The sequence below is a fragment of the Cucumis sativus genome, chromosome 2 (genome assembly GCF_000004075.3).
Source record: "Cucumis sativus cultivar 9930 chromosome 2, Cucumber_9930_V3, whole genome shotgun sequence".
NCBI lineage: Eukaryota > Viridiplantae > Streptophyta > Magnoliopsida > Cucurbitales > Cucurbitaceae > Cucumis > Cucumis sativus.
Window position 1 is genome coordinate 19,751,473 of NC_026656.2, and position 11,431 is coordinate 19,762,903.

Here is an 11,431-nt window from a genome sequence, read left to right on the forward strand (position 1 = left end):
CATAATCATAACAACTTATTTTTTCAATACAATCGATGGGATCTCACCCATATCATATTAACATTGATTTTATAAAGGGGTCTTTTAAAAAATATAATGAAAAATATTAACTTGGATTTTATAAAGGATATTTTAAAAAATATGACAAAAATGCTCCATTGCCCCTAGAGGATCTTTTAGAAAATATGGCAAAAATGTCCCAATGCCCTGCACATAATATATTTGCTAATTGTAGATTTAATACTTTAAATTTGGATTACTATTGAATATAGGATTATAATTATAATACAACTACTTTGAATTGAATTAAAGGGAAAGAACATTCGAGAAAGATTCGCTTCTGGTGCAAAAGAAGGAAAAATAGAACCACGTGGCCATCTCCAATTGGCAGACTACGTGATTTATGTACTTGTCAACTTGCGGTGTTTAGAAAATTAATCCGAAACTCCTAGACTCTGGGGCTCTATATAAACCCCAACAAAGTAAAATTCGTCCGCAAATCATTAACCCTAAAATTTCCGATATCGTTACTGCTAGAGACCGCCACCGCCATTTTCTTTTACATTTCTTCTACGCAGTCGCCCTTTCTTTTAATCCTTAACCATGCCTCGTCGTAGCTCCGGTGGTTAGTATTTCGTACATTTTCCCTTTATATTTTCATATGTGACTAGTTATTCCTTTTTTCAGATTGATTCATCCGGCCAGTTTTTGTTTTCCGTTCTTTTTTCCTCGTTTATCTACCTATTTATATTTCTGGCGATGGTTTTGTATGAATAGTTGGATTGGGTTTCTAGCTTAGGGAAGTTCTTGATTTTTTGGATCTGATTTTACGACAAGATTGTTTACAATTTTCTTGTGGGGGGAGGGGACAAAACTAGGGTTTGAAGTTGAAGCGTTTGCATGCTTTAGGTTTTAGAAATTATGTGATTGCGATAGTTAATCTCTCTGTTGCATGTGCTAAGTGGTTGACCTTCGATTATTTTGCAGGACGATCTGCTTCCCGTCCCGCCCCACGCGCTCCACTTCGCAATCCTCCGGCGCCAGGTAAATCCCGATGATTTTTATACGATTTAGTTTAGTTACCTATTTTCAAGACCTCTGGGGAGCAATGTTGAATTTGTCTGGTAGCCGTTATGAGGGCCTGTGTTTTAGTACGTAGATATGCTTATCCTCTTCATGTCCATAGTGGACTGGATTCCAGTTCGACCTCTTTGTATATGTGCCTTTACCAAGGCATCTTTTTGATGTCATTAGAAATACCCTTTATATTTTTTAGCTGAAGATCTTGGTTTGATAAGTGATAAGTTATGGCGTACTAAAAGAAATTTGGTAACGAGGATTCGATGGAAAGAGTTGAATTCATTCCAATTTAAGTTATATTTACAAACCACGAAACAGATGTAGTTGCCAACTAAAGATTAGGTTCGAGCTCAACTATTTATGATCATGCCTTATGTAATAAATGTTGTATTATTAATTACTATTCCATCCGATTTACCATGTTATATATTATCGTTTGACCAAGATCAAATGAGTTTATAGCCTGAAATTCTATATATCTGAATTGGTTTTGGACTTTAAAATTTCAAATTCAAAATTAGGCTACACAAAACCAACTAGCTGTTATGAAAACAAGTTATATATAGCTATGATGTTATGCTAATGTGCATCTTTTTATAACTCTTATACCTTCTTCTCCTTTGACCAATGGGAGGATTATGTTGCAATTTCTTTATTTTGGGCCATTGCTCTCTTTTTGTAAATTTCATAGGCCAGTAAAATTTGTTTACTATTTTTCCTTCAAAAATCTGTTTACTATGGGATCCATTTGGTTCAGTGAATTGAAAGGTATACCGTGAAAATTTTCCAATATCAGTAAAGAATATGAACACATTGAACAATTCTAGATTGCATCCTAAACAGGCCTTAAATAACTTGAAAAACTTTAGAGCTTGAAAACTTGAGTAGTGGGGTGTGGTTATCCAATGAGAAGATGACAGGCTACACTATTACTATATGTAAAAATGATGGTTGCACCTGGACTTAAACCATCTTCTACTTTAATTTTAATTTATTGTTGCTCTTTCTTGGGAGGTATTTATTTTACCAAAATTCTTCTGTATATTGCTAATAACTGATGACATAGATTCATGGTTATTAGCTGCTGTATAGCTGAAATCTTTTGACTGTTTTACTTCCAATTCTAGTATGAATGGTTATGCTGTTTCTTTCAATGTTAAACCCAATTTTTATTTATATTTTTGAAAGTTTATTCTTAACAATATTGTTTTTGGTGCTAAACTTATCTTGACTTTTGCAGCTAGTCCCGCTCCTCCACCTGCACCTGTACAAGGTGGTGGTGGTGGTTCTATGCTTGGAGGTCTTGGTGCAACTATTGCTCAAGGTGAGTTTTGGAAGCACATGTCCTCTCTGTTTCTACAACCAATCATAATGTCGTCGTAACTGTGTCTTTTTTTGTGCTGATGTGCAGGTATGGCCTTTGGTACCGGAAGTGCAGTGGCTCACAGGGCTGTCGATGCCGTAATGGGTCCTCGAACCATCCAGCATGAGACTGTTGATTCGTCAGCCTCCTCAGCACCTTCTGTTGCAAGCAATTCTGGTGGTTCTGATGCTTGTAATGTTCAGTCAAAATCCTTTCAAGATGTAAGTTCCTTGTTGCTTTATTGTTATTTACCATGACTTTTGGAGGCTGAAGCGTTTATTTGCCTCATCTTCATACTGGGGCAACTTCCATTTTCTTTAACCTTTTCTTTCTTTGCAGTGCCTGAACCACTATGGAAGTGACATTAGCAAGTGCCAATTCTACTTGGATATGTTGCAGGAGTGCCGCAGGAGCTCAGGTTCTGTTTTGGGTGCTTAAAATAATTGATTTTAGAACAATCGTTATTCACTATTTTTCATTTGGATGTAACCGCAAGGAGCGGTGTCAAGTTTATTGTGTGTTTCGACTGTTTACACTTTATTACGGCAACTTCTCTACAATTATAAATGGTGTTTAATAATGAAATATTTCATCATTTGGACTCAATTGTTATGGCTTTTGTGTTTTTGTGTCTTTCCTTGTGAACTTAAAATTGATGTTTGGATTATTAAACGAACACATCTACTTGATGAATAAAGGAAAAATAACATTATTAGATCTTTTTTATTACAATCACACCCATACAGAAGATCTAATATTGGGTGTGTAATTGGCTTTTGTCTCATTCAAGATATAATAAGACAGCTATGTGTATTTTCTTTTTAAACGCTCGAATATTTCTATTTTGTTACGTTTAGGTTGAGGTGAATTGGAACGTTGGACTGAATGTGGATGGTTTAAGTTTGAGAATTGAATCGATTAAATTTGTAGTTGAAGCTTAAAATCAATTACGAATGCCAAGTTTTGGCTTTACGTTGAAGAATTTAAAATGTAAGAACCATAGTACCCGTGACAGCAAGGCCTCAATGTCATTGGTGTTACTTTTCTTTTTGTTTTCTTACTTTTGTTTCTTTCTACATTAATCTGAGTAAGCTTACTTTTCACACTTACAATTTTACGTTCGGTATTACTAACTTTATCGTCCAAAATAGAAGCACTGTGGTTTTTTTTTTTTTTGTTTTATTGATCATCTTCATTATATGACATTAAAGTTTTGAGTGAATGATATCACATGTTAATGTTTGTTTATTCCACAAATCTCAATAATAAGGCTGTGAAATCAAGAATAACAATGGAATATTCGATCTTGACTGTTTGGTCAGTGTAGGATGTATACAGTGTTACAATCATAGCGTTTCAACCTCGAGATGATATGTCTGTGACACACAGCACATATGACCTATGAATATGCATATAGTTTATTCATGTTAGATTTTTGTATGAGATTTGATCCAGCTTTTGATAACTAGGTTTTCTGGTGGTCCTTTGCTTGCGTATGGTTGGGTGAATTTGCCAAAATAACTAAATTGAACACCGGATTTGCTCCCTTTTGATTTCCACTTGCTCCTCTACTCCTGAATCAATCTAATTGCGATTAAAAATTACATTGGAAGATATAACTATTTTAGTTCGTTAGAAAATTATTATGTCAAGATTATTGTTATTTGTGATACCAATCATAGTCAAATTGGCCTTCAATCCTTCAATCTTAATGTAATGTTAAGAAGATAGTGATACCAATCATAGTCAAATTAAACATGAAAAATGTCTAAGTAAATGTTCGAAAGTAGTCCAATTGTCGATAAATTGATATTCATGACTTAATTAATTTATATAATTTAAATTTTAAATTTTATATATCATTTATGTCAATTTCTATAGATATAATGTTTGGAACAATTAACATGATCGAGATTAAAAGAATTTAAATGAAGTTTTGATTGAAATATTATAGAGTTAGTCCATTTTTGGTTTTCAATAAACTAAATTAAAACAATTACAATGCACGGAAATGCTTTTAAAAACTGTAATATAAAAAATTACTAATATATAATAAAATCACCTAAAAAATGAATCATATACGACCAAAACTAAACATGTGAAATATTAGAAATTACCGTATTTCTTTTACCATTAAGCTCACTTTGGCAAAACTAGAATAAAGTGATAATTAAGTCTAAATTTTTCAAACATTCCAAGAGATACAGTTGTGATGACGTTCTGAACCATTGTTTTCTTTCTCATTTCTTATATTTCAAAGAGATGCCTCAACCAGATATCTGATGTAAGTAATGACGGAGCGACTTTCGCTGTCCGCCGAACAACTCTCGCCCATGGGATTGCCATTTCCGTCGTCGCCGAATCTAATTTCTCTCCCCCTTCCGGCGTATCGTTCTCTCGTTTTCCCCCTCTTCGATGCAACGAAATTCATTTCTGTTTTCTCAATGCCTTCGACGAATGAAAAATGGTCTCATATCCACCGACCAAGACCAACGGTATCATCTTCACTAAGAAATTTCAGAATCAGGAACAGAAATATCAAAGCTCGATTCAGCTCTCGGAATGATTCGAGTTCCACACCACATGCCTCCAATGGCGACTCGAATTCTCCCGCTAAAACGAAACTTATTGTAGTAAGCTCTCTAATTGCCGTGTCACTGGCAATCGCGAATCGTGTGTTGTACAAGCTTGCTCTCGTTCCATTGAAGGAATATCCATTCTTCTTAGCTCAATTGACTACGTTCGGGCAAGTTATTTATGCTCTGCCTCGACGATTTGTTGTTTACTTTTTTACTTTGTTGATTGTTTTGTTCTGATGTATTTACTGCTTTTAAGTTGTGTGTTTATGCATCGTACTGAAGAACATTTGGTACTTTTGTCTTATAATACGTGGGAGCAGATATGTTATGGCATATTTTAGTATATTATATCTGCGGCGTCGTGCAAACATTGTTACTGAAGAGATGCTATCTCTACCAAAATCGCGATTCATGGCCATAGGTTTTCTTGAAGCGCTTGGAATTGCGACTGGGATGGCTGCGGCAGGTAACAAAATTATCAAATTATACACTTTTTGATATATTTTGATGTCGTTTTGCGTCCTTATGTGGTTACGTACGATAATTGTAACTGTTTGTAATTCAATTCCTGGGATGTCACTTGCTTCTTTAACACTTCAATCAGAGTATGATAGGAACAATTGTTTCTTGTGATATGATGGATGGGATGTAAAGAGTTGTAAGAATTAAGCTGGCTTGGAGGAGGAAAAGAATGGGACCAATTTACGATTTCAATTTGCGTTTAGAACTCGTACTGAATGCTATGTATCATTTACAGCTTCGCTTCCTGGTCCAGCAATTCCTATACTCAGTCAGGTATCTCGTCTTACCATTCTTTTTGCCAAAGTTCGTAACTGGAAAAAGTAAAAACCTATTTCCATTGTACTAGCTGGATTAAATATTTGGTCTCTCTGTGTCTTTGTTGTAGTTTACGATATGTGCTTACCAACTTGAAGTAATGAAGTTAACTATAATTATAACCCTGTTATCAAGTTTATGAATTTCACCTCCATTGGCTCTCTCATTTTCTCAATATTTCCAAAGATTTAAATCTGGGTAACTACATTATTTATTTATTTAAATTATCATTACTTTCTAAAAGGGAACTTTTTATTGAAATATGAGACAATTTCGACCATCTGGATGATTGATCACTCTTCAATCTGATAAAGACCTTAACAGCATCTGAAACTTGGAAATTTCTTCCTGTTTCAACAGTTTACAGAAACTAACAGCCACGATAAAGTGTTTTCATCTTAATGATCTAAAACTGAACCACTGGGAAGAAGACCATACGGAAACAAACCTGGAATACTGGAATTCAGAGGCAAGTTACCAAGCCACGGATCAATCCAAAAAGAATTATGCTAACAAATTTGATGATATCCCCTTAATGACCTTTTTTCTTTAAGTAGTGATAATCCATTTTATGATCTCTGTCTTTCCAATACACATGAAAGGACATTCATGCTGAACTCATATGTTTCTGATTTCATTTTCAAATCTCAGATTGGCGCCACTTGTAATAATATAACTTTTTTGCAGACTTTTTTGGTTTGGCAGCTCGTATTTTCTGCCATTTTGCTAGGTAGAAAGTACTCATGGAATCAAATTGCGGGCTGTGTTATTGTAACTGCTGGTGTAGTAGTTGCTGTTGGAAGGTATCATTTTGTTGGACTTTTTGTATCGGCTATATTCATTTTTCTACATTTGCAATTTTTTTTTTCTATATCTACAACCGATTTTCTATATCTACAACCGATTTTCTATATTTTCTACCAACTTTTTGTAAAAAGACGTATAAGCAAGACAGTTGAAGATGTAAACAAAAAAAAAGCTTCCAAATTTTTGTTTTTGGCTCCTAGTCATCCATACACACTCTAGGAGGTAAGGGGAACGCATAGGAGGCCACTGGTTTATGGGTCATGAAATTTTTGTTTATACTGCGGGCAGTGGTTTTTCTCCCTTTCAAACAATAGGGAGAGATTTTATAGACCTCTTGGTCGTTAGTACATATTATATGCAAGTTAAGCTTTGATCACTTTGGTTAATAACTATTATTATTATTTTTTAAAATTTTTTAAATGCTTATGTTTTGAATACAGCATTTTCTTAAGCAGATTTTTAGGATTATCCAGTATCTATATATATGTATGATGAAGGCGAGTTCATGATTTCCTCCTAGGTGGACAATAACAAAAGAGATCCTTTTATTCGATTCCAGATTTAATGCTTCCTCCAACTCCAGATCAAGTAGATTTAAAACCTGCCTCCATCATTTTTTGAAAGGTAGAAGGGGTCTCAGACTCTCAATGTGAACTATAAGGAACAAGTTCAAGCTTGTTACTCGCTGTGCCTCCTTTAACTTGATTGGTCCTCCTGTTTAGGGCTGATAGTGAAAATGCTAACCGCATCTCCTTCTCCACTGTTCATTCTCTTCCAAGATCGTGGGGAATCTTCAAATTTTTTAATGCTTAAAGACTTGATGCCCAATTCTATTAGCAAGGCATCTTTTTGTCAGCTTCAGATTATTTTCTAAAAGGAAGCCAGAGACTTCTGTTTTTTTGGGGACTTCTTTGGTTTAACACTTTCACGTCCCTTTTCTGGATCTTGTGGGTTGAAATCAAATAATTGGGAATGTTTATGGATAATCTAAGGAGAGCAATATATTTTGAGTTTTTTTCCCTCTCCCTTTTGAATCATCAGTCAAACAGTTCTGTCATTGCCTTGCTATCGGTTCCAACGAGAACATCTTTTTTGATAATGCTTTGGTTGTTTTGTACTTTTTACTGTCCATGAAGTATTTGCTTCTTATATATATAACTTTGCACTTAAGAATAATGTTCCTTAATTTGTAAACCTACTTTCCAATGGAAAAATATACTCTCTTTCCATCTTCTTCTTCCTGTGCTGCTGAAGAATGTGTTAATAAGTTTCTCAGACACGGAGCTTGGGGTCTCGACAATGATATGTGCCTTTCATTATTTCAGTGGCTCTGATGCAGGCCAAATGCTTTCTGGAGTTGCACCTTTATGGCCAGTATTAATGGTAGTTTCTAGCGCATGTCAAGCTGCTGCATCAATTTTGAAGGTTGCAATGGTCATTGACGTAAAATAATTGACTTGGTATACCAAATGTGAATGGACTTTGACTTTGTTTTTCTGAACAGGAGTTTATTTTCATTGATGCTGCAACCCGTCTCCAGGTATGACAATTTCTGCTCTATTTTTAAATTGGTCGCTAATTGAGGATTTATTTTCTCTGGTATATGTATTTGGTGCTAAATATCTGTGCAGTTGTTATCTCTAATATGTTCAACTCTTTTGGCTGTAGGGGAAGTCACTAGACATTTTTGTGGTCAACTCTTTTGGATCTGGATTTCAGGTTAGAATTTTACGAAGTCATCTTGAATTTCTTAAGTTCACTTGCCTGGCCAGGTCAGTTATGTATGTTTAAAATATTGTTTGTAAATACCATACAGTAATTGTGCTTACCATTGTTTTAAATCACGTTTGACAGAATTAATTTAGGTGGATGAATACATTCGTTTTTTGAATCTCATATTCTGGTCCATTTATTATTGAGTTCTAACAGTTGACATTCACGCACAGGCACTTTTTGTACTTCTCTTTCTGCCATTTCTTTCGAACTTGAAAGGCATACCTATAGCCAAACTTCCTTCATATCTGATGCATGGCGCTGGTTGTTTTCTCAATGTTGGTGCCAGAAGATCAGGCAAGTTCTTGCACCTTATTGACATACATTAAATGCTTTGCAGTGGAAATACCATCTTGAATTGTCATGGATACTGCTTCTAATTGGTAATTTACTCAACATAGATATGATGTGTTAATTGTATAATTAACACTTATTATGTGTACGAAATGAATGGATCCATTATATTTCTTTAGCTCTGATATGAGCACACAGTTAACTGGTAACTTGAAAGTTTGAAACCTTGACCACAACTCCATGTTAAAAATAAATCTAAATGCAAAGAAGCTTCCTTATTGAAATGAAGATTTCAACTTGTTGCACGTCAGTGTTGTATGAATATTTTGTAGCTGTTTTGCAGAATCTACTTGCCTTTATTAGTATCAAGTACTACTTGAATGACAAAGGTGAACAATCCCTTTTCTACATTGTAGTGAAGTCCTCTTAGAAAAGTATGGTGGCACTTGAAATTAATCAAGGAATTATAGTTAATAATTCTCCCGACCTCGTTTATTTCCAATGCATTGCTAGAGAAAAAGTTTGTTTTTCATTTCCCACAAGAAGCTGTGGAGGTGCTCATATTTAGTGGGTAAAGACAGATATGCAGTGGTAATGACAAATACAAAGCACCGCTGTTTATAAATTTTTTTGAAGATTTGTATCCATAATTTTTAGACATTTTTTATGTGTGTATTTGAATTTTCCTAATTTTCCTAATTTTCCTCCGAATTCACCTGTTTTCCCCTAAGAATGACTAGGACATTAGAGACCGTAGAGTATTCTCAATTCTTTTTCCTGTTTGCATCGACTAGTCTTCCCTTCTTTGAGGACCTTGTCCATTGGTGCCTATATATTTGAGGCGCTTCTTTGTTCTTTGGTGGAGTTTATGATTGTGATTTACTGATTTTCTAAGTTTTGTTGGCTTAAAAGTAAGGCTGAAGAATTTGAACCGATATTAGGACTGGGGTAGGATTCACAGTGTTGATGCTAGTTATAAATACTAATTAAATGCAATCAATGAGTTTACTAACAAGTTTATGCTTTTGGATTTGTGGTAATTCAATGACTTATCTTGTTCTTCGGCAGATATTCATATATGTAACATAGGATAAGTTAGAGTGGAATGAATTTCTAAGGGTTTATTATTATTTTTTCACCTTAAAAACCGTTTTAAAAGGACTTAAAATGTCATTTCAAGCACAATTAAAATGATTATCATTACCTTAACATTAAGATGTTGTTGTGTGAGATTAAACTAGGTGCACGTAAGTTGGTCCAGACACTCATGGATATAAAAGAAAAGAAATGATAAAGCGATTATCAATATGCTAATTGCGTACAATGAACATTTCACAGTTTGATTTGATTGGATCACGTTTTCCATTATATGGATCTGTATCATCATGATCACGACAATTTTCTTTTTCTTACATAACCATGCTCATTCTTTCTCTAGATTTCATCAGATGCAGAATATTGTATTACCTTGACATAAGACTATACAAATGTGAGAGTGATCCGTTAATTATCAGCCCGGTCTCATCTCTCTCCCTTTCCATGTCTCTCTGGCCATTCCTGTTAACGTGAATTGATTCCTCAGCATGATGAATTGGCTCCTTTGACTCGTGATGGAAACTTGGGTTTTGCATTTGAAAAAGAAAAACGGCAATCCAAAATTAATGGCCATATGATCTGTTGAATGCAGGTTGTGAAGGGGCTCCATTGCTTCCTCTACTTTATGTGATCATAAATTTGGCCTTCAACATAACTGTGCTCAACGTAGTGAAGAAATTTTCGGCAGTTGTCGCTTCTCTCGTTGTGATGCTATCAGGTTCTTTTCTTTTCCGTAGAATATATGAACTAATATTAAACAATATTCATTATTTTAATGTGTATACACACACATATATTAGACAATGACATTTTGTATTCATGAACTGAAGGTTGGTTTTGTTCGCTTTATGCAGTGCCAGTTTCAATTTATATTCTATCACTTCCATTGCCATTTCTACCTGAAGGCGCACGCTTAAGCCCCCTCTTTATGATTGGCAGTTTAATGCTTGTGTTGGGTCTTGCTTTTTATTACATTCCACTGCCTTCAAAGATAGAGGCCAAAACTGATTGATGTTACTACGACACTGGTTCAGCTTGGCTGGTAGCATCAGAATGGTGGTTCGACTCCACTCTCATTTTTTATAATTTAGAAATTGTAAAATTTAGGCCAGAATACAATTTTGCGTAAGAAAATTGTTACGCTATTATTTAATTATTTTGATAAGAAAAAATTACATCATGCCACTAGTTTTAAGTTCTAATGAAATTGATAGTACCATGATAAGATTATATTGGTTATTAGATGAAATCTAGTATAAGGAAAGAACCAAAGATTACAAATGTTCCACTGAATTCTAGCTATTTTGGTTGTTATATTCAAAACATAATGTACATTTGAACTTATTTTATCGAACGAATAGCTGTAGCTCAATGACCTTAGTATTTATTAAAATGTCATGGGTAAACATGCAATATCGTTGGGTATTATTACTATCATTATTATTTTAAGATATTATTTAGGGAGCATATTCCGCCATTGTACATAAAATTTTAAATTTAGAGATTATAGGTCACAAAATTGTTTGTTTAATAATTTAATAAAAGAAATTTATATTATTTGCACGTTATTCAAAATTTAAATACTTACGTAAATACAAATTTG

General features: G+C 34.3%; 2 protein-coding genes across 2 annotated transcripts; both read left to right on the forward strand.

Moving 5' to 3' along the window:
* Positions 1-463: 463 nt before the first annotated feature.
* On the forward strand, positions 464-3,077 carry LOC101215322 (hemiasterlin resistant protein 1). Its single transcript, XM_011651380.2, has 5 exons — positions 464-625; positions 988-1,044; positions 2,321-2,404; positions 2,492-2,664; positions 2,783-3,077. Exons 1-5 carry the CDS (start codon positions 604-606, stop codon positions 2,879-2,881), a joined length of 435 nt encoding a protein of 144 aa, XP_011649682.1. The 5' UTR covers positions 464-603; the 3' UTR covers positions 2,882-3,077.
* Positions 3,078-4,648: 1,571 nt separating this feature from the next.
* Positions 4,649-11,151, forward strand: LOC101215075 (protein CLT2, chloroplastic). The gene is made up of 10 exons (XM_004152557.3): positions 4,649-5,189; positions 5,343-5,488; positions 5,780-5,817; positions 6,547-6,662; positions 7,992-8,091; positions 8,171-8,206; positions 8,335-8,385; positions 8,613-8,736; positions 10,421-10,546; positions 10,683-11,151. Exons 1-10 carry the CDS (start codon positions 4,735-4,737, stop codon positions 10,838-10,840), a joined length of 1,350 nt encoding a protein of 449 aa, XP_004152605.1. The 5' UTR covers positions 4,649-4,734; the 3' UTR covers positions 10,841-11,151.
* The last annotated feature ends 280 nt before the right edge of the window (positions 11,152-11,431 follow it).

Coding starts and splice junctions, on each gene's coding strand:
- LOC101215322 (XM_011651380.2), top strand. CDS start 604: ATGCCTCGTCGTAGCTCCGGTG. Junction 626..987: donor GCCTCGTCGTAGCTCCGGTG/GTTAGTATTTCG, acceptor ATTATTTTGCAG/GACGATCTGCTTCCCGTCCC. Junction 2,665..2,782: donor AGTCAAAATCCTTTCAAGAT/GTAAGTTCCTTG, acceptor CTTTCTTTGCAG/TGCCTGAACCACTATGGAAG.
- LOC101215075 (XM_004152557.3), top strand. CDS start 4,735: ATGACGGAGCGACTTTCGCTGTCCGCCGAACAACTCTCGCCCATGGGA. Junction 8,092..8,170: donor CTGCTGCATCAATTTTGAAG/GTTGCAATGGTC, acceptor TTTTCTGAACAG/GAGTTTATTTTCATTGATGC. Junction 8,207..8,334: donor ATGCTGCAACCCGTCTCCAG/GTATGACAATTT, acceptor TTTTGGCTGTAG/GGGAAGTCACTAGACATTTT.